The sequence below is a fragment of the Helicoverpa zea genome, chromosome 20, assembly GCF_022581195.2.
Source record: "Helicoverpa zea isolate HzStark_Cry1AcR chromosome 20, ilHelZeax1.1, whole genome shotgun sequence".
In the NCBI taxonomy this organism is placed as follows: Eukaryota; Metazoa; Arthropoda; class Insecta; order Lepidoptera; family Noctuidae; genus Helicoverpa; species Helicoverpa zea.
In genome coordinates this window covers 10,480,781-10,506,898 of record NC_061471.1, presented here as the reverse complement: position 1 = coordinate 10,506,898, position 26,118 = coordinate 10,480,781, and the positions used below count along the sequence as shown (strand labels likewise).

Here is a 26,118-nt window from a genome sequence, read left to right as displayed (position 1 = left end):
TTAGCCAATAGTTCCCCTAATTACTAAACTAGGCCTCACCTGGTCTATCCAAATCATCAGCAGTTCGTATCCGCACGCTGTGCAATGCTGCAGGTCTTTGTGATCTTCCTCGAGGCGTTTCAGCGTACACCAGCAATGTATACTTTCCAGGAGAAAGAGCATCTAAAGCGAATTGAGGCTTGTCATTCCTGACCCGGTAAACCGCTTCAGTCAGGCCGAAAGCAGAGATCCCCTTAGACAGACAAAAATTGGAAATTATTATTATTATTTATTAAATAGGCAAGGAGAACAGGAAATGCTATGTAAATACTAGAATGAAATATATCTTGATATCGAAATGGATATAAAATTAAGTCCTCATAAATATCTCATGCATATTCGAAAAATTGGAACGGAGTAAAAAGACGGTAAAAGATGGATATAAGTAAGTGTAATCCATGTACAATGAGTTTTATCTATATTTATTTTCAGTCAAAGCAATGCCATTCAATGTTCCTTGGTGGACCATGATATACTTTTTAAGTAAAATTAATATGTCTGTATTGTTATTTTTCAATAGCATAAAACTATAATTGGGTATCAATCAGGACACAAAGAAAACAGGTAAAATGTTTAACAAATCCCAACACGAACATAAAATGTTAGCAATGGCATGCAAACGTGGCAAAAAATATCTGTGTTCAAATGAAAAACGATAGAATAGGGCATGTATTACCGAACGCGTCATACAAATCTATTGAGTGGTACAATCCAAATAGAATTCATTTTTTTCAGTGTAAAAGTAAACTGTGAAGTTTGCAGTATTTTTGGTGTTGAAATTGAATAACAGCTGTGTAACTACTGAATAGATATAAAACGTTTTTTAAGAGAGAAAACAGGCCATTTTTGTTGAAGGCAAAAAGGTATTTTTTGAAATACTTGATCAGCGCGACATAACAAAACGGATACAAAAAAATGGTTTTAGTTCATAGACAGTAATTTTTTGATAGGTACGGATATGTCATCAAGAAGTATTTTGACGTCCAATGAAAAAAGTTATGAATTTTTAATTTTTATTGAGACATCACAGAAGTGACATGACTATAATATTTAACGGTAACATGCTCATAAGTTAACTATGCAATGGATTTTTAAGATCAAAACTATTATGAGGACACAAGAGGACTGTGAACTGTGAGGTGGTGAACAATTAGACAAGGATACACAGAAGCAACGAACATCGAACATTTGAACCCACGCCACGGCTCACCTGATCATTCATTGTGGAGATCTCATTGTCCTCATGAGGCGTTTCAGCACGGTGTCGTACCTCCAAAGCTTCGAGGAGAAACCGCTGCGGAAGACCACCGTCGTGTCCTGGCTCGCAGTGCAGGAGATCGTTCTCTATCTCGCAGTTGCTGGGTGGTTCAGGAAGCGCTGGATTTGATGGGTGAATTGTGTGCGTGAGGTGGTGTTTTTGTGGCATGTAAAAATAAGGTTAGCAAAGTCTTCGCAATATTTTGTTAAGGCAACTACTTCTAGACTACTTAAGAAGCAATTTAAGGAGAATTAAAAACTGGAATTGAATTAATATTGCACATAAATGACACTTCAAAGTTTCCGAAAAACTTTATACACAAATGAAAACAAAGCCAAAAACAAATTAAATAGCCTTATAAGACACAGGTGAGCTTTTTTTCCGTGTGGGACTGGATCGAGGCATCTTACGGGTAATTTCATGAAGGCATAACTAACTATTTTCACAGAGCTTGGTCTTTTTTCGTCCATTTGAAGTATTGTGCTACTTACCAGCAGGCAATATCCTGAACAGACACGGCTCCCGCTGATTCCCCACATCATTGCTGGCCCAACACGCAAGCCAGCCCAGGTCTTCCTCAATATCTGAATGTAGACCATGGATGACTGTGCTTGTAGAACCCATTACTGTCACGTTAGCTGCTGGTATCTAGAAGAAGAGGAATGTTTCACTTTTCATCTCTTGTTTCAGGTTTCAGCTTTAATAAAATAACGTATGTTGTTTAGTTAGAAAAGATTATAGTGATCACTGGATGTAAATTCAAACTGCGAGCTGATAACTGAAAACCCTTAACGTAAGTACACTATGTTCGAGGAAGAGTTTATCTGCAATACCAGTGATGAAATAGCAATTCATATTTGTAGCCAATCTTACGTAATTAAAGACAATATACCACTTGACTTCGCAAACATTAACAGTGCCATCAGTTTAAGGATAACCACAAGCAACAAAAATCTTCACATACCGGCAGAACATCCTTAGTCCCATTATAAGTCCAGTAAAACCGCAGTGGGCCAGCGTCTCTGCTGGAAGGTGCTGAGACTGAACACCTTGCCCTCACTTCCCCCCCTGGGGCACCAGCCAGCTGTTGTACTACGTTGCCTGCTGCACATTCTGGTCGAGCTAGAAAAGTGATATTGGTTAAAATAAAATCAAGAAGGAATATTTATTTATTAAAAAAATAAAATAAATATAAAGAAAATAAAATAAATACTCGGATGATTTTATAGACCTTTACAAAATTATTTGATTACAAGACACTTTTCAGGCCCGGAAGTATTATAAAATAATAAATAAATAATATATTTATTACCACGAAGAAGGTTACAATATTACACTGTATACATTATTCACTTAGTCTGTTTACAATATTGTACAAAGAAAGTAACCCTGTCCCTTAAACTAGGCAAGGCCTGTATTTTAAGAGGCAGTGTTCAGCCATATATGCCACAGTTAAACAAGTTACTCATTATTGAATACAGGTGGGTTGTGCCGATCGGGTGACAAAGTCGCCTGGAGATAATTACTACATTATTTTACATTAATACTTATTCAGTATATGAAATTGAAATTGAGGGTATGTGGGTCAGCGTGTAAGTGTGTGTGTGTGTGTGTGTGTGTGTGTGTGTGTGTGTGTGTGTGTGTGTGTGTGTGTGTGTGTGTGTGTGTGTGTGTGTGTGTGAGGGTGAGTTTGTGTGTGTGTGATTTCTTGATTTATATTTAGATGACAAAAAAAAGTGGGAAGACGAAGCAAAGGATAAGAATACAAATGTGGCACTCTATGTATATCTGACAAGATATGCGTCTGACAATTGTTTTCAAAAGAGGTATGATAGTTGGTTCCGCTTCTTTGATATATTTGCCATTTTAACAAAAATAAGTAGATAAGGATACCTACACTGATTTCCCTTTATATGGAATTTAATGTATCAGTTACTGTCGTATTGGGAACATAATACTCACACAAAACGTTCAAGGTGAGAGGGTCACTCAAGGCACTCCCTTCAGCATTCCTAGCTCGACACCGGTATACGGTCGAGTGATGTCTTCTCAAACCTCTGATGACTAGTCTGTTGTTCTCTATCGAAAGACCTCCGATTGGATCGTCGCGGATCAAGTGGACCTATGAAGAAAGATAGAATGTATACTCTGATTGTAATATTCTTTTTTTTTCTTCGGTCATCAATGATTGTCAATTTTTCACTGCTGAACATGACTTAGTATCTCCGAAGCTAAAAATATCTCACACTGCGCTTAGCAAACATATCTAGTGTGGTGAGTATGGTTAAATGCCTCTAATTTTTGGGAAGGCCATTGTCCAGCAATGGACGTCGACAACAAACGTCCTCTCCAACTGATTTCAAAAAAGGTCATTTTGAGTCCTTGCTGAGCGTTAATCTAAATTTATTGGTTTGTTTCTAAGATGCAATATTGGAGTCTACTTTACAGCTAGACAAAGAGAGTATCTTTCATACTCTTAGTACTGCATAAGCAATTTCACGATTATTAATGTAAAGGTTTAACAAAATAATAAATCGATAAGTAATTATGACAGCGTGTTTACCTGCATAACCGAACGTTATTATGAAGTTATTATTTGCCAGCATAACAAATTGAATTTTCATGAAGAAACAATTAAATACTCATTATCGAATCACGCCAACTTTAAGTTACGTGCTTGAACATGCCAACTTACTATTTACGGGTAACTTAGTTGAATTTCTTTATAATGTTGGGGTTTAAAATCTTTAATATTGTTTAGCGTGTGTTTAAAACTGTGTGAACTTATTTACTTAGTAATTAATTAAAGTTGGCGTTGTAGTGGCAATTAGTATGTGATGAGTCAAAGAGTTAATACTAATTCTTAGTATCCATATCGCAGATTAGTTGAAGACATTTTTAATGTTACGTTGATAATGATTGTTCCTATTTATTGTTAAAGAAAAATTGTAGTGTGAAATCTAAGCAGTTCGATTAATCCCCTTTTGACTGCATGGTTAAATAAGAAGTCTTGTTAATTTAAACACGACTTCATCGCCATACTTTTATATTGTGTAATGTAGGTACTATAGTACATTAGTGATTACTACTTACCTCAGATCCTCTATAAAAAGTAAAGTTGACAGCCGGTGGTGATGCATCAGCTGAACACAGGAGTTCAGCATTCTCGTCTTCTCGCAGTAGACGAGGTTCTTTTGGTTCTATCAGCGATATTTGTGTTACTGGTGGATCTGTAACAATATACATTTTTATACAGTTTATTTACAGGACATAAGTATGACAGTATGACGTTTTTGAAGCCTAGTTGAACTGCTAATTTCTTGCATTCTTAAAATTTTGGGCCATATGTTTTCAATGTCCTATGGATCTATTGTAAAATCAGTATCCGAAATGATTTTGGAATGCGTTGCAATTGCTGATTTTGAACAATACCTTGCTGGCTTTTATTTATAAACAGAGGTTATATAGATTTGAATATCCTGCTAACTCCACTGAAGGCCCGATTATAACTTTTCAATAAAAACTTAATCAAATTATGTATTAAAATCTACCCTTGGATAATCTACAAGATTGCAAAGCTGTCAAAATAGTTTTTCAAAAAAGTTTGCCACTCAGAAATGTGGTCTAGGAAGTCAAAGTGCGCAATAGGAAATTTTCCTTTCAAAATTGTGACTAACTTCAAGTTTGATTGATTAAAGCTGTCACTAACTTTGAAAATTTCTGAAAGCACCCAAGTATTTGCGATTTGAACTAATAGCTCGAAGAACTTTTAACTTCTAGATAATAAGTTAGGAAAATCAAGCGGATTTTGGTTTGAAAGTTACTATTTATTTTTAGTTTAGGCTTCATGTACCTACGTGGCTTTGCATTAGGCATCATACGCTAAAAAATATGTTTTGTGTTGTGTGTGTGTTGTGTTCGGTAAGTAGATAGGTGATATCCTGAATTAACAAATAGGCTATAAAATATATCGGGATTGATCATACTTGGCATAGGTTATATACATATAGGTTCCCTTGTCATGTTTTGATCTGAAGCTTATTGAATTAAGCCACTTTTTTAGCAAACATTTTGTGAATGAGACACAGATTGCCTAATTCCCTAGACCCCGTCTTAACATAATCCACGTATTACGTATTCTAGAAGCTGCAAGAACTGTTAATTCAACAAGGACTATTGTCACCAGGGCTGGAGCTCTGCCTCTACGCTTAGCACAAAGAGCGTGAAGATAAGTGAATATTTCTATTGGGGCAGACAGCGACGGAATTGTTTATTCAGAGCACGGATGCTCTGACAAAGTCGGACCTACATAATGCTTGGACATAGATTAGGTAGGTTGCAGATGGGCTATAATCGGAAAATTGGTGAGTGATACTTGAACTCTGATTTTGGTTTCTGAATTGCAACTACATACCTTGTTTGTTGGATTGTCGAGATTGTGGCAGATTCATTACATAATTGGCAAAATAACTTTAAACACTAAAATATTGGTAGACGATCTAATATTTTCTAAGGCTTCCAAAACTGAGAAAATTTTTTTGCACATGTAATATAAACATGTTTTATTTGGATTTTATTTTCTTATGTTCTATGTTATACATTAAATGAAATCTTTGTAGCCACTGGAATTTATCACTGGAATTAGTCAATTATATTTAATGATAAGCCTTCTTCTAAGAAAGGGTTCAAAGGTAGGTACGTCTAACGACAACTACAAGTTACCATTGTACCAAAGCTCTATACTATCTATAATATTCCACTCCATGACCCCACTTCGAACCTGGGGAGCGGGCAACAGTACAATTATTACGTTGTTTGTTTGTTTGTTTTGCAACTCGTATTACTGCATTTCGTACGTGCATAAAATAAGTTTTTGAAAATAACGAATTTTATTTGTAATTTCCCGCGTGCGATATAAAAACTTGTTTTTTAACGTTCACCCAGTTTGTTACTGTGAAGTGTGAAATTGTATTGTTTTTAAAATGTTTTTTTTTTTTGTTGTTGTTGTTGATGTGTGTTTAGATTTTTTGTTTCGGCAAAAGTATTTATATTAAAAACCCACTATCTGTCAGGTTTGTAGTTCTAGGTTGGGGTATGTTATAAAGAAAAAACATAAGACCAGCGTGCTTCAAATACCTATGAAAATATCTAACAGCTCTCGGGCCAGCTTCAATTTTAAACGATATTTATTATTAATTATTAATTTATTTATTTAATCAGATAACATAGATCCATAATGGCATAATGGATTTAAACAGCATACTCATAGCATATCTTACTTTCAAAGTAGTATTCTTTAAGTGATACTTCCTAACCTCTCGGTGAAACGCGTTGAGTTTTCAGACGTCATTCAAGTCTGAAAATATTTCTGTTAAAACGTTAGAGAAGAATCGTCGTACCACAAATACTTTTAAACGTCTGTTGAATACTTGTCTAAAAATGACAGATTATGACGTTGAAATAAGGTCCGTCTTACAGTCACACTTTTTTTAGGCAAGTGTTCAACAGATGTTTAAGTTTTTGTAATAAGGCTGGAAGTCTTTACCGATAAACTAAACAAATCAAAATCTTCTTTGATATAAAAGAAAGATTAAAAAAAAACATAAACCATTTCAGCATTTCACTATAAGTACATTAAAAATAGCCTACCATTATACCCACAAGGAAAACAAAAGAAAAAACCCCACAAAAGATAAGCGAGCAATCTAAAACAGTTGACCAACTTCAGTTAAGATAAAACAACCCGCTATTTTATCATTGTCAAAGTTAATCCGTCTGTCTGTAATCCCGAGGGTTCACACTTAACTGTTTATATCATAACCAAATTATTTAACATCGCTACGCAAGTTTAGTAACAAGTTCAAAAAGTTAAATAAGGTGGCTGGTTATTCTGCACGCGCGTGTATTGTGTGTTGGTTGTGTGGCACCAATGTTTGGTGTTGGTGTTTCTTGTTGTTTTGGATATTTCGAGCCATGGATGAAGTTAGTTATGTCAAGATATTATATTACATTATTGTTACTATTGGATTTTAAGTGTGAAAAATAACTTCTTTCTAAGAGCCCGCAGTAAAATCTATCTTTGCTGACAATATTATTTAGATTTATTTCTGATTTTCAATAAAAAGTAAATTGAGAGGTTTTGAAGTGTATAGTTAAATTAAGTAATTTAATTGCAATAGGTTTTTTTCATCACTCAAATAAGTCACTGTTAAAGCACAACCTCTCAAGTGTGTGTTAATTAAAAAAAAACACACAGAGGTCAGGTAAGTATCAATGCAACTTTTCTAAGCATTTTACTATTTTTCCTTATAAAATGCTGTTATTTTTTTTTTCAAATTAAATGTCGCCATTAAACAAAAAAACAATAGCAAACACAGAAAAGTTTGTACCAACATTTGCTCCAACATAACACACAAGGCCACGAATACCAACCACTGCTTGACAATAAGCGATAATGTTTTAACTTCCTGAGATAAACTCGACTAAAGTAAAGTTATGCTGACTTACGTTTTTGAAGTAATCGTGTTAGCCCGTTTATGTTCAACTTTGTGTTATGAGTTCACTAGCTGTTTCTCGTGGTTTTGCTCGCTCCCTGAGAGAATATTGCATTCCCGGATTTTTCCTGCAGTCATTCATATTTGTCTTTTGCTGATTTTATTAAAGTAAATAAAAGAATTTCGTTTAACGACCAATACTTGTGCCTGTGGTCGCCAATTTTTAAGGATTTTTAATTATTTTACTGACAAAAATAGATTATTGCACGCCGAATTGTCATCTAATCGACGACAAAAAAAAAATTGTTTGTCTTAAAATTGTTTTGATCGCCGCGGACAAAATAAAGGCTCCGACGAATTAAGGACATCCTTCCTTTTTAAAGTCGGAAAAATGTGTTATCACAAATAGTGTGAAAAAGTCAATGATTCTTTAAATCATAAATAGTCAAGCTGATTTGCTAACTCCACGAATAAAACCGCGTTTAGAACCAGTTTATAATAAATACTACGTTGTCACACTATTTCTCTTTAAACATAATGGACATACAAAAGTTAGTTTTTGCTACTACACCGGATTTTGTTTACGTTGTTTTGACTTGTTATGATAGTTTCAAACTGAGTGGTGTTGAATTTAGAGTTTTAGATTTAAACTGGCATTCCCAAAGGGGTAAATTGTCTTTTCGGATTGTGCTACAAAAACATGAAATATATTTTTGGATATTATTTGGTTTTGTTAAAATAATTTGTAAGTTCTAGTGATTATGCATTGCTTGTTCACTAATTATAATTTTATTTACATAGATATCATTGACGGATTCTCAGCCTTTTTATCATAATCAACCTATTTACCGTTCAACTGCGAGACACTTGATATTTTTTCATAAAAAAGGAATGAGCGTTAATTATTAATTGTAAGACACAAATAGACGCCCATCCATAGTTTGACCTCACCAAACACAGTTCAACTGACTGACAAGCCGCTTACTCATAAATCCAGCAACGGTGCCATCCTAAAACAACAAATTAATGTGCCAATTGCATTTAACAACAACGTATGGCATAGTACTAATAATGCATTAGCAGTCTCAGAGCAAATGGCAGATAGTCACACAGGACTGCTCATGGCTACATTTACTTGTCAATACTTACTTTACTAATTATAGTTATCTTTACTAAGATTGACATTCTTCATTGCTGTGAAGGATTCTTAGCCTTTTCATTATAGTCAACCTTTTTACCATCCAATTGCAAGAGTCACGTCTTTTATCATGAACTAGCTTCCCGAAGCCAAATGGTGTCAAAACTATCCTATGTCCTTTTCTCGGGTCCAAGTTACCTCTCCTCTAATTTTGAGCTTAATCTTTCCAGCAGGTTACGGGTGATGGCGTGACCAAGGGGTATAGGGATTCATTTTATATGTTTAGATAGAAGGAATGAGCGTTAATCATATATTGTACTAAGACATTAACAGACATCCATCCATAATTTTATTTTCTAAACCTGACTGACAAACCGCTAAGTCATAACTCCTAAAACAACAAAATTAATGTGCCAATTGCATTTAACAACAACGTATGACATAGTACTAATAATGCATTAGCAGTCTCAGAGCAAATGGCAGATACTCACACAGGACCGCTCATGGCTTCATTTACTTCATTAGGTTCGAGTAAATTAGGTGTGTCGGCTTAATGAATGTTATAGCCGTGGTATTAATGCATATTACATAAGGCACGCTTCGAAGCTATGTATATCTTAACTATCGGCAAGAGTAATGGTCTGGATTTATCCGGTTTAGCGTTTATTTGTCTAGGTTTTGGTTTAAGTAATAGTGGGGTTAATAAGTGGGCAACTTATTTTAGCCACGATCAGAGACGGTGACCGATTTTTTAAGCCGTCCACTTGCCGTACAGCTCTGTTTTCTGTCAGGTGGCCTTTGAGTTTCTTTAATAACCAACCATACCAATAGTAGGAAAAATAAATAGTGCACCTGCGTCTACTCCAAATTGCTTAATCATCTCATCATCAGGCGCATCGTTAACTCACAAACATAATTTAACATAACATAATAGCTTTGCATTCAGAACAGTAAAAGCAATTAGCAAAATCCCACAACTAATGAATACCTATAGTAATTAGTCATCAAATGCTAAACAGCCATTTCCACAGTCTAATTTATGCTAACACCGGCCCGTATTCCAGTTTCAGCCGGCTATGTTTATAAACAATAGCATAAATACTTCATAATAAACCCGTATTGCGACACTCCGTGTATCACGGCCGTACACGGAGCCTCTAGCTCGCGATAATATTTAAACTTGGGGACAAAGTTGTTGGCACACGACTCGGGCCGCCGGCAAACAGCGCCGGAACTCTGCCGCTCCCGTATCTAGTATGTGGTGTGCATTTGATATATCGCCCGTAGGTTTTCACTTGTTTTTGTTACTGGGTCAATTATTTTGTCCGCAGTTGTATTGTGTTTGTAAATCGCGTGTTCGGGATTGGCCGTTATAGAATTTATTGCGTTTTGATTTTTGCGCAAAATGCAAATGTTTTGTGAGGGAATTGGTGCAAAAAATTATTTTTGAATAAAATAATTTTCGCTTGACGCATTTTGCTGAACAGGAGTATTAAGGCATAATCCGAATTCAGGTTAGACGTGAACGAAAAATTCATTCAAAATTCATGAAAAACTAGCTTAACTAGAACGCAAAACAAATCATAATTCCACAGCAATGGAGCAAACTATCATTTAGAAATACAGTATTTTGGTCTTCTGCCAATTTTCATGCATCTTCATTTGTCTACTTACACATAACATCCAAAGTGACAGAGTCTTCTAGCGTATGCGCTGGGAACCAAGGATTGGAGACGCGGCAGGTCAACTGTCTCCCACTATCTTCTCGACGCACATGCCATGTCAAGACACTCTTTGTAATTTCTCCATCTACTTCCACCTGTGTGCAAACGACGTTTATGAAAACAAATGAATAACAAGCTGTAAGCATCGGCAGATTGCAATTAGCTATCTATCTTTTAGATTGACTTCTGGAGATAGGCATTTGACAAAAAGAATGTTGGGCTGATGTCAAAATTCTATCTGTAGTAACCAAGTCCGTGGATAGACTGGTTATTCAAATCTGCAGTATGCAATAACATGAATCTTCAACTATTCCTATAACAGAACAAAGGTTCGGAATAAAAACTTTTTGTAAAAAGACAAAGCTATGATACTACGTAACATGCATCGGAACATCAATCGAAACGGCTTTTATGACACATTCCAAAAAAATCCAAAAATTGGAAACAACTGTCCCTTAATTCTTTTCCGGGAACAAAGATATCAGTAGGTACAATCTGACGAATAAAAAACGGGAACTATATTTTTTGTCACCAAAATTTATATTTGTCATCAAGTTGTATCACCTAATTAATAGATCTATCGCCACGAAATATTTTCGTTCTCAGATAAACAAAGAGTGTTCCCAGGTATGAAGTGAGCTATTGTTAAAATAATGTGTAAAATATGAGATGGATTACCAATAAAATTGTAGTGCATTACATGAATATAAACTTCGTTCTTATAATAATAGTTTTATTACTTAAATAATAGCTTGGTGCTCAAAATGGTAGATCTGTCACCAAATAAATCGATTAATCGATCCCTGACTGCGACTCCTTTTTATTTGTTATTTTGTCACCAATACAGTAGTTACATTTTATTTCGTTCAGTTATTAAAAATGTATTCGTTACCAATTTAATACATCAGTTTATAATTTTAATGAAAATATGTATGTTCAAAGGGAAGAGGAAGGGAAGGGAGACAAATTGGCGCTCTTTCGGGCCTCAACGAATGGGTTGTAGGTTGTAGCCCTTCAAAATCCAAACCAGCGCTGATTATTCAGTGATTGTTATTTTTAACAATAAATATTGATTATTTTGACTTTAATTAAGTGTTTTATTTACTATTCAGCTAGAAATTTAATTAAAATATATTTATACTACCTGTAGAAATTAAGACCCTTGGGGGAGGCACATGGCCAGTTATATAAGTAGTAGACTCTTTTGGTTGAAAGGATGATGACGACCACCCTACATTTTTAGACCTTCATGAAATTTTCTAGTGATACAATATATGATTTATTGGTGATCTATTTAAATTAGTTTGCTTAGATACTATTAGGACAAACCTATTATAACACATACAAAACCATTTATTTGGTACTTGACCCCATATCTCCATGATTTTCGGTGATTACATTTTGGTGACAAATCTACTATTTTGAGGGCAAACCCTATTATTTAAGAAACACAAAATGAATTAAATTGGTGACAGCTTAAATCATACCCATAAAAAACTGTTCAAAGCTTTTTACATTGTGTTTCATCATCAGCGCCTCTTCTCAAACAGGGAAGGTTACATTATCTTCACCCATGATTATCTATACTAACATAATAAAGAGATGATTTTTATTTATTTATTCGGTTGTTTGTTTGTACCCCAAAAACTCGGAAATAACTAAAGCGATTTGAAAAATTATTTCACTGTTAGAAAGCTATCATCCCGAGTTACATAGGCTATATAAATATTATCCCGATAAACGCAGTAGTTCCTACGGTAATCGGGTGAAACCGCAGTAAGACGACTATTTAACAAATAATTTCCATAAAAAGACTTTACCTGTGTCAATGTGGAATCCACTAGTTGTGAGTTAATGAACCACTCAATGTTTGGAGCTGGCTTCGAACCCCGTGTAGTGCAGACAAATGATTTGTCCATGCCTGCTCTTGTTGAACCACTGCCAGTCACTCGTATGTATTGTGGTTTTACTATAAGAAAAAACCACGTTTATTGCTAATCAGGTTCAAAGGGACATAGATCAAATGTGGAATATATGACAAATGATGTATAACTGTGCTCAGAATCAGTCATTTCTAAATTCTAAATACCAGTTGTTGTTATCAATTTGAACATAAAATCAAGATATTCTCTAACATACCACAGTATTTTAATATAATTTCACTCAAGGTACATGCATATCTCAACTTACAATACAACCGTATAGTAACTTCTCTGGACTGTGTCTGCAGCAGCGGGGGTTCAACCCTGCACTGCAGCTTGGTGCCAGTCATCTCCCTGGACAAATTGGGCAGGTGCAACTGCGATACGGAACCCTCCTTTGTGTAGGCCAACCTCTCTTCGCCCCTGTACCATGACACGTCAGGGGGAGGTTTGCCTGAAAAAAATATGGCTTGTGAATTGTTATAGAATTTTTTACGTTGAAGTTTTCACAGCTAGTGACGCTATGATATGGGTAAAAAATAAAATCTGGTTGAACGGCTTGCTTTATACGTAAAGTTAATCGAAGTCTTCAGGCTTTACATACTATACATACAGCGTCTAAATCATAATAAAATTGTACATAACTACCTCTCAATGGTAGCAATCAAATAATTCTGTTCATTATTTTTTTGGAAAATGCCACCTAATAGCCTACTATTGAGCTCGATCTTCAAAATCTGCACCTTTTATCTTACCGATATAGAATATAACCATATCTATATTTATTTTGGCTATTCCTTAATTTATTTTGGCCATGCAACCCACCATCAAGGCGCATCAATGCAAGTTTCAGTGGTATTCCCACCAGGCAATGAAGAATTTTTACTATATCACTTAGAAATCTCTTTAAACTTACCTCCAGCTGCTTGACAGGAGAGAAGGATATTTTGTCCTTCTCTGAAAGGTCCAGCTATTGACCCCAGAATCTCTGTACCCTCGTAATCGTATATCCGAGGTGCTTCTGGGGGAACTAACAAAAAAAACATTTATTTTACATGGGAATACAATAATATTACACCTCGGAAGAAATTACTTCACTATAAAGAAACAAAAGTACTCCTTATCCTTTTCTAGGCTTTTATCTATATTTTTGACATCTTTGGATTTTACGATGAAAGCTTCGCAGACAAACATATTTTCGCGCTTTTATCATCCTTCGTATTCATATACGTATTGGTTTATAAAAATAGAAAAGTGCGTAGGTAGTATCTAGTACCGTACTTTTTCGCAATAAATAGGTAACCTCCTTTTCAGTAATGGATGTACCACCCTATTCAAGAAAGTACTATAATAAGGGCTAGTTAATTCAATACCGTTCAAAATAATTGGGGCTACTATTTCCTTTGCCATACACATTGGGAGGATTATTTTAATCCCATTGTGTTTCTCTTCATACACCCATTAGAAACAAACAACTTGCATTGAACTGAATAGTCATAATTGATCTTAGGTCATCTTCATCCCTTTTAATATATCCTATTACCAGAAAACCTGAACAAGGGATCATAAGAAATTCACCCAAATACATACCTATAACAGTCAAATTAACCCTATAATTTCTGGTCGGCGCATCGACATAGTCTATCCTGCACCTATACACGCCCTCATCCTGGCGAGCCACCTTCTCCACCACCAAGTGAGCTGATGATGGATCAGACTCGTTGAGCACGAAGTGGGTGCGTGCTCCGAACTCTCCGGCTACAGCCCAGTGGACTGGTGGGCCGTTTCTGAAGTCCACGCTGGAAAGAAGAATAGAATTGGTTAGGAAGAAGCTTCGAAAAGAGTATAAATTCAACAGTATGTAAAGTTACTGTTAACTCTATATACTACTTTTACTTCGCCTGAATTTAATTTATATAAACTTATATAATAATCGGTAGGTGGTTTTTAGGGTTCCGTACCTCAAAAGGAAAAAACGGAACCCTTATAGGATCACTTTGTTGTCCGTCTGTCTGTCTGTCTGTCTGTCTGTCTGTCTGTCTGTCTGTCTGTCTGTCAAGACCCTTTATCTCAAGAACGCGTGGACGTATCAAGATGAAATTCACATGAAATGCTCAGGTCTGTTGTCCCTTTAAGCTGTGAAAATATCAAGCTTCTAAGCCAAGCCAATCAAAAGATACAACCGATTATGTCGATATTTTCAACAAATTCTCGACACTCGCAAAGGAATCAAAACCTACAGGGTACTTCCCGTAAACTCAGAGTCTTGAAATTTGGCATGAAGTATTGTCATGTAATGCAAATATAGGAAAAAATACGAAAATCTCATTTTTTTAGTTATATAATATAAAAAAATATATTTTAATAAAATGAAACTTACTACCTTATTTCTCACGAACGAATAAAGGTATCAAATTGAAATTTATACCAAATACCTAAGTCTATTGTCCCTTTAGGCAGTGAAAAAAACAAACTTCTAAGTTAACGCGATCAAAAGATACAGCAGTTATACCGACACCTTAGACGAATTTCTGTCACACGCTAGGGAATCAAAACCTACAAGGTACTTCCCGTGAACTCAGAATCTTGAAATTCGCCACGAAGCAGCGTTATATAGTACAGATAAAGGAAAAATTGCGAAAATGATAAATTTGAAGTTACATAAAATATTAAAATATTATTTTTGCTTACACGACATAAAATATTTTTTTAATAATTATAAACTTACTAACTACCCTTTTTTACATGAACGCGTAGAGATATTAAAGTTGAAATTCATATCAAACACTTCTTAAATATAATTGCCACTAAACTATGAAAAATTTTAAATCATTCAAAGGTCATTGGGCACCTTAGTATGAAAACCATACCCACGGCGGATACGAACGAAATATAGCACAGTATAATGATAAAGGCTCTGATTTACTATGGCATTAGTCGCATCTATGTGAACCGTGAGAATCTAGAGAAAATCAGGTGTAAACATCAAATATTTTCCTCATTTCAATGGGGAATTGAAACGACCAAATTTGACGGATTTGAGAAATCATTTCTTTGTAGTGAAAGAGTATACTCGCCGTTTATTTCCATTGTCATCAGGTCAGGATCTGATGATGGAAATCCTGAGAAATCGAGGGCAACTATAAAAAATTGTAGGCATGCATAGGATTAAAACTTGATTCTCAGATGTATGTCTGGTGATACTATCAAACAGTGAAAGTTTAGAGCTTACCTGATGATGGAGACGTGAGAAAGTCGAGAGAACTCTATGCATGTTTAAAAAAATAATAGATCCCATTAGTAGTGAATTCTCATCACCTAAAATAAAATAAGCTCCAACACAAGGTTACGTTATAAATTGTAAAGGAGTTCCCATAACTATATCTGATCTTTGCTATCGATCCCACAATGGCAGTTAAACCTATCTATGTGGAAAGTCTTCGCCAATACGAATAAAATAAGCCCAAACACGTGGTAGTTGCAACATACCGTTCAGGAGTTCCCTCGACTCTCTGTAGTCTCCATAATCAAATCAGCTCCAAACCTTCACTGTTTACAAGTACCCTCAAAAATACACTCACATGTCTGGTTTTGACTCGATGCGTGACTACAATATTCAAGAGTTGCCCTCGATTACTCAGGGTTTCCAGATCCTTTCTTTATGAAAAGTCTTTAACAATAAAAACTAGCATTGCAACCTGTAAAATCCTCTGAAACTGCTTGTCTATTATATTTTTCAAACGATCCTGGACATTCAAAGAAACGTCATACCATTCTCCACGATTTAAAACTACTTTGATTCATGTCCGCCACTTTTTACAAAGCGGGTCAGATATGCCCAATGACCTTTAAGACATAATTAGTTATTTTCAATCAGATTTCTGAATGATGACTATAAAATGTTGTATATAAATAACTTTAATAAAATAACTTTTACAAGGTACTGGCCTACTATTTTAGTTATATTATAAAATAAAAAATATTAGCTATTTTGACTCTCACGAAATTACCATAACTATGATTGTTCTAAACTGAACGGTTGGCGCGAGACTCACTTTTTATCTAACCAGGATTTGTACGGAACCCTCGGTGCGCGAGTCCGACTCGCACTTGGCCGGTTTTTAGATTAATGAAGGATGTAAAGAAGTCTTCAGTGTTTTATTGACACATGTCATAACCCAAAAGACTTATTGATACAAACCTTCAAAAAGATGAACCATTTTATTTATAAACCGTCACCTAAAAATGCACAAAACACAAGAAACCTGCCAGAACAGCAAAAAATATTAAAAACCAAGGAAAACGTAGCCACACAGGCTCATCCCACATTCCCTCGATATTCCCTGCCAAATAGTGACGTTTTAAAACAAGTGGCCACGTCATAGGAAGGAACCAATACACTGAAAGAATCCGGCCGGCTTCCGACTTGGAGAACGTCCAGCTACGAGCGAATCAATGGGGAAATATTGGTATAGGGACCCCTCAGACTGGATGTGGTGAATTTTGTATATGGATGATTTTCGGAGAATTTTGCGAAAATCACACACAGTCACATTCGGAGAAAATTATTTCGAAAGTCCTATTTTCGATTTGGTTTATGTGATAGAACACAAGAAAAAAATAAATTGTATGGCAATTGATTTGAGTTTAAATGGGCAAGCATGATTGGGATCCGGAGATTTTTTAAAGCAAAAACTGATAGTTACGGTGATATGATTAACCTACGCAATTAATAAAGAGCGTTTTAGAAACTGATTAATTTCCCAAATAGAGATAACCATTTTGATCATTCTTTATTCGCACCTTTCGCATTGATTCACAACAACATCCATTACTTAAATTACAACAAACCAAAACAGAAACCACCTCAGAAACTTGACGTGGAACCTGCACAAACAATGCCAAGTCAACTGCAGTGCCGCAAAACTGACACACGAACCATTTCACCGCCACTCAGAACCGTCTGTAAGCGTCCTTACAATGAAGGAAATATTTGCTTAGATCTGGCAAGCACGAGTGTTTCCTTCAAAGCAGAATAAATAACTTGGACGCCACTGTTTTCTCTAGCTGTATTAGGGAAGTGTTATTAAGAATCTTTGTTTTTTGCTGGGTCTGTTTTTGTGGCTTTGAGTGTTTGTTTTGGTGGTTCTGATGTTTGGACGTGATTTGAAGGACCTTTAATTTTTGTAATATAATATTTTCTTTATTTTTTTACTTTATTAAAACAAGATATTAAATATTCTTTTGACACTGTCTTCGCTTCCCCCATATTCCTAGAAAATTTTATCAAAATCGATCCCATAGCTTTAGCGTGAAAGGGGTAGAAACATACCCACAAGTATAGGTATGCATTCTATAAAACTTTCGCATATAGGTATAAAGTTGTATGTTTAGTTTACACCATCAAAAAACAAGTTAATCAGCTTAGAGTGAAACTATCAAGACACTATTACTTCATTACCAGTTTCGGCCTCAATTTTACGCTCTCTCAACACTGTTATACTCCAAAACGCAGTATCGGCTAATACCTTGACCGGTCGAGACAACTTGGACAGTGGCCAAGTAAATGTACACATTGCTACAAGACAAACGAACCAACTAAGATTTAGACATGCATAAAATACATTTCAAATTAGGTACGACTAACATGTCCGTCTAGACGCTTTGAAAGTCTAGACTGAACGTGTTCCTATGAATTTTCAGTGGTGAGGATGCATTTTTATCTTTTCTCAGAACAAGAAGTGAGTAATATTATAATATTTTAGATACTTACCACTTTATGATTGTAAGTAGCATGCTTTGTGAAAAACAATACGATAGATTTTAGTTTCGATACAGTTCAGATGAAGCACAAACAATCTTCAAGCTAATATACCAAATGGTAGCGCCTTAAAATAACTACAAAAGTGCATTGGCGAGACACAAGCCTGTGATCCGCAGAAAGCAGAGGGTGCGGTAAGACTTGGCTCGCAGCCAGCCATGCAGCCTGGGTTCGATGCCAGTGCGTGGTAATGACCAACTGATCTTGTAAGTAAGTGGCTTTTGTTTTGCTGATTAATTGTTTAAAAAGTTTGTTAATTGAATTGTGTTTTGGTGAAATTCCAAAGCATAAAGGCGAAATATGTGCTACCATTGAAAAGTGTAACTAAATACATAATGTGACAAAACTTTTAATGTAATTTCAGTCTATGCTTAAAAAAAAAACTACTGCTCTAATTGCACCCTCAAAGTTTTAATATGCTTGTAGATGAATTTTCTTTCACGTAAAGCAGTTAATCATTCAAATTACTACAAGCATATAGGGCCAAGATTAATAAGTTATCACACACAATGTTTTCCTATAGGCCCGAATGACGTCACAGACTCGAGAAAAGTACACATTAACAACATTTTCTCCAGACATCAACCATCAACAGCTTTTAACATCTCCGGAGTAACCGACTTAAATCTCGCAGTATCACAATTGAGTTACATCATCTCGGCATCTAATAAGTCAAGCAAATTGCAATTAAGTGGTCCCACGTTCAGTCTGTGTCAAAATTTAATTTAGAGCTCTCCCCACCCCTTTTTGGTCTCCCCCCCTTTGTGGGAGACGCGGAATGATGCTCCGATTAATTCAAAATTTCAGATTGAGTTAAGCGTATAATGTGGATTTAGTTCAGATAGAGTTAAGTCGAGACTCGGTAAATAAAGGCGTTTGGGAATTTTATCGGGTTCAAATCAAAACCTGCATTCGAAATTCTAATTAGAATTGTGTCTTTCCAATCTTTGGCAGTTTGTAGTGTGCCATTTCAAATAATTAGAACTATGTAGTTGGAGATCAAAGGGCAAACACAGACACTTCAAGTTAAAAAACTGGCACTTGGCTGTATTTTGTTAAACAAGAACGTACTTTTTGCTGCATAAACACTACAAGTACAGTCATCTACAGTTCATAATATTAAGAAACCTATTCAAACAAATACATTTTTACGGAAAATACAACCAACCCCCTTTATTTCCCAAAAACAAAAATAAAAAACCAGCTCATCACAAAAACAATTTGTGGACAAAATATAAACCGTTAAAACTAACGTGCCCGTAAGATCGTAAAGTTCAGAGAGGAGCCTGCGAGCTGCATTTTAAATAATATCGACATGACCTGCATCCGACACCTATGGACTATATTCATCTCGACGTCCTGACGTGCGTTGTTGCGAATACAAATGTTTTATACGTTTTAAAAGGAAAATAAGTTTGAAAGATGTGAATATGGTATGTATGTACGTACATATATTGTTCAGTCAATGTTATAAAAGCTTAAGTACCTAATATAACGTCAAAACTCAAAATGTGATGTCCGATATTTAATAAGAATTATGAAAGATGTACGTACTTATTTCTGTCGAACAATTAATATAATACCAATTTATATTTTACTAGCCTGTACTCGTCGATACACCAGCAACTCATGGTAATCGCTACTCATTCAAGAATAAAATATAGCCTATGACATTCACAATTAACATGGCCTTCTATTGGATAAAGAATAACCAAAATCTATTCTTAGTAGCATGCTACGAAATTTTTATGAATACTACAATATTATCCTCAAACTTACTAAAACACCCAATCACAATACACAAAAAGATAGAATCCTACTCATACTAACAAAGATACTTAGCACTGAAAATCCTACATTAACAGTACAGTTTCAAACAATGCAGGACTATAGGAACAATATCGTTCACGATCATAAACTACGCGGGCTGTGGCGCAATAAACTGTACCGGCTTCATTGCGAACTTTCATTATTTTGTTTCTTTAAAGAAAATTAAAATATACTGCACACTGTTTATATTGAGAAGCTGTTTGGATTGAGCTTATTATGTTGTTTTTTTTTTAGTTGGAGTTTAGTTTCTTTATATTGGCGTTGATCGTCAAAATGATCATGCTGTCTTGTTGGTTATGTTATTATGTTACCGCCTTTATCCCAATTTTATATGGGGTCCTCGCATTATTTGTCTTCTTCTTTCATACTCCTCTTATTGCCCCTAAGCTATATCGATTTTCATACAAGCTATCTACTGAATCTTAGGCCGTCTTCTAACTTTGTATATATTAATCCACTTTCACGTTAACATTCACGTCATCATTTTAGAAATAGGTTTTCATTTTCGAAACTTGACTACAAAAAAAATGGTGTCTTAATGAAACTGTTAACTAAAACATTAAAGATGATATCTACAAAATTGCTGAGCGTTCTTCCCTCATCTGACAAGTTCCTAGTCTTTAACATTTACCTTATGTAAGGAACATTGGCAGAATGCCAGCCGGCCTCGCTACCAATCAGGAGATCCAAACTTGGTTCAAAAACTACATTTTATGTAAGGATACTTTACTGGTATTGATTGGGAAGTTAAAGAAGTGGTTTCTTATGTTACTGGACTAACTGAAAAGAAGGTAGAAATTAAGATTAATTTCGATGGCCCTAAATATGGGGGTTATTACTTTTGTTACTGTTAAAATTATTACTGTCCCTTTTTTGCTGCAAATATAATTTCATTATTAAAAATGTCTCAAACTGATTTTACTTTTTGTTTTCGAACACCACATAAGATAACTATTTCTTCAGATGTCAAAACGCAACTATACTCAATTCCCAGCAAAACTGTATCTACATCCCAAAAATACTTCAAAATCCCGACAAAATATTCCCAGTAAAATCTAAAGGAATACGTAATAAATACTGTAGAATCCTTCCTCAGGCTCCTCCATTCCGCAAGTTACATCGCATTAGCGAACGCCGTCGACTGAGTAATTACAAGTGCTGCATATGAATGAACTGCATCGTTATTTATCTCACAAAGTCTTGCATTTTATTCAAACGTTTCGTTGTATTATATCCTACACACTCTAAGTTCCGTCAGCGTTTTCTCCTTTCGATCTCTGGAAAATTCTTCCCGCACTCAAGTCAAGAGTAGCATATAACCTTTCTCTATAGTGCGCCGTCTAACAATGAGTATTTTTTAGAAGTTACTGAGATTTGTGCTTATTTATATTACAAAAAAATAGTTTTATAATCCCATAGTTGGTCTATTTAAAGGGATTTAGGGTACTATAGGTACTAATGTAATCACATCACATCATCCTCCGAGCCTTTTTCCCAATCATGTTGGGGTCGGCTTCCAGTCTAACCGGATTCAGCTGAGTACCAGTGCTTTACAAGAAGCGATTGCCTATCTGACCTCCTCAACCCAGTTACCCGGGCAACCCGATACCCCTTGGTTAGACTGGTGTCAGACTTACTGGCTTCTGACTACCCGTAACAACTGCCAAGGATGTTCAATGACAGCCGGGACCTACAGTTTAACGTGCCATCCGAAACACAGCCAATGGTGTCTAAGATATACTTAGAAAGTACATACAGACTTAGAAAAGTTGCATTGGTACTTGCCTGACCTGGGATCGAACCCGCGCCCTCATACTTGAGAGATTGGTCCTTTACCCATTAGGCCACCACGACTTTTTTCACAATCACATCACATATAGATTTTTAAAATATTGCTAGGTATTATTTCTAAAAGCTGAGCGAGACTCTTCAAACTCTTCAAGTGAATAAATAAGATATTAGAATAATAGATAATAAGTAATATCGCAATAGAATATCTAAGTACTACTTAGAAACTACGATATTAATATCATGAAACTTTGGTGAGACTTTTCAAAAACCTGCAGAGACAGCGATAAGTTGCACCAAAAGTTTTTCAATAAATATTTTAGTTCGATAAGCCTACTTGCGAAGTATCAGCAATTTTATACAGCTTATTTATTTATATTTTGTTTGGGAATTTATTGAGGGTTTTCTTAGTAATTTTAATGGTCAGCAGACATATATTTTTAATATTTTGTTTTGCAATTTATCGAGGGTTTTTTTCAGTAATTTTAGTAGATAAATTTTAGTGACTGAAGTAGTCTCTAGGTTAATACGAAATTCGTATAGAAAACAAATAAAATCAAATAAGAAATGCGTTAATATAAGTCAATTTATACCCTGAAATTGAATATAAATCCAGATTGTTACAGAGAAATAAGTAAATTCAAAGATTTCCAAGGAAAGAGTCAGATAAATAGGCTCAGGTCTCAGGTCAGATAAGCTTTCGCTCTTGTAAAACACTGGTACTCAGAGGAATAGGCACGATGAAAATAAATGAGACCCTAAAGGCAAAATTATACATTATACATTATTTACTTTTATCGGAATATGGAAATAATGGTCTATCATGCAAGCAAGCTGGATGCGAGAAGCCGAAAATCGATCTCAGTGGCGTGCACTTGGAGAGGCCTATGTCCAGCAGTGGACTGCGATAGGCTGATGATGATGATGATGATGATACAAGCAAGCTAGTGAATTAAAAATCAATTCAAAACTTCAAATAATTACTACGACTTGAAGTGACAAGGGTGCATATATCACGCTATCTCACCCCCTGCTTCTGTATCTAAGTGTTGAAATTCCTATAATGATGTTATTTTTCAAAGGCATTTTCCCCTATATTCACACCCTCCCTAACTCACCCCTACTTGGCTTTTTCATCGAGGTGTGATTTAAAGTACCTACTCTTGTTTTTAAACCCTTATGTGGTTTTAATTAGTGAACTAACATAGTACTCTTACGTATTACTTAATTTTAAACATTTAGAGCTGGTGTCTGCTGTATGTTTAAAGCTGGTAATATGAAAAAAAAAAGTGTGGTCTCTACTTTATTCTCATAAATAAAAATTTCGATAATTCTCAATTTGGTTGTATTTCAAAAAAATATAATTTAGCGCTATTAAAAAACTTACACATCTGTTTAACACTTGTCTAAAAAAAGTGTGGCTGCAAAACGAACCTTATTTCAACGTCATAATCTGACATTTTTTTAGACAAGTGTTCAACTGACGTTTAAAAGTTTTTGTGGTACGATGGTTAATTTCCTAGAATTCCTATTAGGTACTATTCTTGTAATACTCAATAATGATCCGATGTTGAATGAAAAGCTACTACTACTAATTTAAACATAAAGACCGATTGACGAGATATCGCAATTCCCCAAAGAATCCTTTCAAATGTAAATGATGGTGCTATATAATTGTTGCAAGATTTACGAGCCAGATTATAATCTGTATAGGTACAAAAATCATGACGTTTTAGTGAGATTTACTTACATATTCTTTCAAATTTTAAGAATATCTTTTTTGTGACACCAATGACAATTAACGTGAGGAAACCTAGACTTTAGTATGTAGTAGACCAACATAAAAGCATTCCTACTTTGTATAAAATGATGCTCATGCGATGCGACGAGACAATAAAAAGGCTGACGATGGTATCCTAGGTATGGCTGGAGGTTTGTTTCTGACATCATCCTCCGAGCCTTTTCCCAACTATGTTGGGGTTGGCTTCCAGTCTCACCGGATTCAGCTGAGTACCAGTGCTTTACAAGAAGCGACTGCCTATCTGACCTCCTCAACCCAGTTACCCGGGCAACCCGATACCCCTTGGTTAGACTGGTGTCAGACTTACTGGCTTCTGACTACCCGTAACGACTGCCAAGGATGTTCAATGACAGCCGGGACCTACAGTTCAACGTGCCATCCGAAACACAGTCATTGGTGTCTAAGTACATACAAACTTAGAAAAGTTGCATTGGTACTTGCCTGACCTGGAATCGAAACCGCGCCCTCATACTCGAGAGGTTGGTTCTTTGCCCACTAGGCCACCACGACTTCTGACACTGAAATCAAATTACATAGATTCGCTAATTCCTTCTAGAGAAGCATCAGCCCATCTTCCTCTTTAGTTATTATAGTAAACTACCAAAGTGTTTTCTAAGAATTGTTCTCATGGCAAAGATGAAATGAGAGCAGGGCTGCCTACTCATCAACTAAAATGGATGCTCAACTCAGTCCCAATAATAATAATTCATAACAGATTCCATCATCTTTGCTGCGTATAAATGAATTCTGGTTGGCACCACTTAAATCTGTTCTAACACCATTAATAAATTAACTCTAAGCTCACTCTGTAGGTAATATTGAGTGTTTGTAAGGATTGGGCAAACGACCGACTTTTTGACGTTCATTTGAGTGTCTTAACACGTTGTTATATTCATGACGGTGAACATAGATCTAGACTACTCAACTAATCAGGCTGTTCATTTGCAATCAGGTGGCTAACCTTGGAATACACAAACGTTGCTTAACTTTATGTTTGAGGTATATAAACGATGGAATGACGTTTACTTACTCTACTAAATTGTAAAGTACTGATAAAACGTATCTAAAACACCTATTTTTGGTCTTTTTAGCAAAAAACTTTTACTATTATTTTTTGACAGATCTATAGCAGACTTCTATCCCGTCTGCAACTTATAGGTCTTGTAAGATCAATATCTGTCAGTATTTTGTCTAGTTGTTACAATTTGTTAACGTCTTCCACCATTGTTATTAGTTTGATTAATCAGTTTGTTTGTATAATTTAAGTGAAGTTCAAGGTCGTTCCTTTTGCGCTTACTGAATGATAATGATAAACAACTTTCGCCTTCTAAACTACTGTTATTAATTTATTTTATTTTATTTATTTATTTGTTTGATTTACACGACTTCAAAAGTCAGTTACATAAATCAGAGAAGTTTACAAAGGAAACTTAAAAATAAAGAAAATTGAGAAAAAAAAAAAAAAAAAGATAATAGGTACAACAAAAAAAAAATTACAAACAACATGAGACAACATAAAACTTTACAATAACTAAGTAACAATTAGGTAAATACTATTTAATTCAGACATTAATATTCCTTGCAAAGAAAACTTAATATTAGACATATAATAAACATGAAATAAAACTTTAGAATAACCAAGTAACAATTAAATGGTATAACTTTCGCAAAATTGTAAACACAAAGACATTATGTGGGTAAATTTGTCCTCAAAAAGATCGCAGTCCGGGTTGGCTTCCACAAGCTTATTTATTGTGCTCAACACACGCGGTACGGGAGACGCAGCACGGGCTGCGGTCCGACATGAAGGCACGTCCAGCAAACGATGCTTTCTGCAGCGGAGGAAATTATCCGGTGTGTACAGTCGAACCAGCTCATTATGGATATCAGATGCATCGATCAGACCTTTGCAAATTTTAATCATAACTCCTACCTGGTCACATGCTCGCCTCGCTGTCAACATATTATATCCTAAACATCCTAAGGAAATTCTGTTTTGTTTTTACCGTAAATGCTCCAATCTACTGAACCGCTTGAAAAATTCTTTCACTGCTGCGAAGCTACACCTACACCCGAGATGACATAAGAAAATGTTTGCACATGTAGGGGAAGAAGGTACCCCGAGACGCGGGTGAAACCACAAAAAACAGCTAGTAGCAAATAAAATAAAGAATTCAAGAAACCTCCAACCACGGTAAATAGCTTGACTACACAAAAACCCTTGCTACCCGCACTACTAAAAACGTTTTAGTTTCAATAAAACCTACCCCCGTTAAGGGAACTTTCAACGATGCTACCCCAAT

General features: G+C 35.4%; 1 protein-coding gene across 1 annotated transcript in view; it reads right to left on the bottom strand.

The window, feature by feature from the left end:
• Nucleotides 1-26,118, bottom strand: part of LOC124640144 (hemicentin-1-like) — a 77,966-nt gene that overhangs the window by 10,767 nt on the left and 41,081 nt on the right. The window contains exons 3-13 of the mRNA XM_047177808.1: nucleotides 14,166-14,374; nucleotides 13,492-13,605; nucleotides 12,844-13,029; nucleotides 12,474-12,622; nucleotides 10,604-10,748; nucleotides 4,391-4,527; nucleotides 3,260-3,419; nucleotides 2,262-2,419; nucleotides 1,789-1,945; nucleotides 1,250-1,416; nucleotides 40-232 (exon numbers count right to left, since the gene is read on the bottom strand). Coding sequence (XP_047033764.1) covers nucleotides 40-232; nucleotides 1,250-1,416; nucleotides 1,789-1,945; nucleotides 2,262-2,419; nucleotides 3,260-3,419; nucleotides 4,391-4,527; nucleotides 10,604-10,748; nucleotides 12,474-12,622; nucleotides 12,844-13,029; nucleotides 13,492-13,605; nucleotides 14,166-14,374 — 1,775 coding nt within the window. The remainder of the gene's footprint in view (nucleotides 1-39; nucleotides 233-1,249; nucleotides 1,417-1,788; nucleotides 1,946-2,261; nucleotides 2,420-3,259; nucleotides 3,420-4,390; nucleotides 4,528-10,603; nucleotides 10,749-12,473; nucleotides 12,623-12,843; nucleotides 13,030-13,491; nucleotides 13,606-14,165; nucleotides 14,375-26,118) is intronic.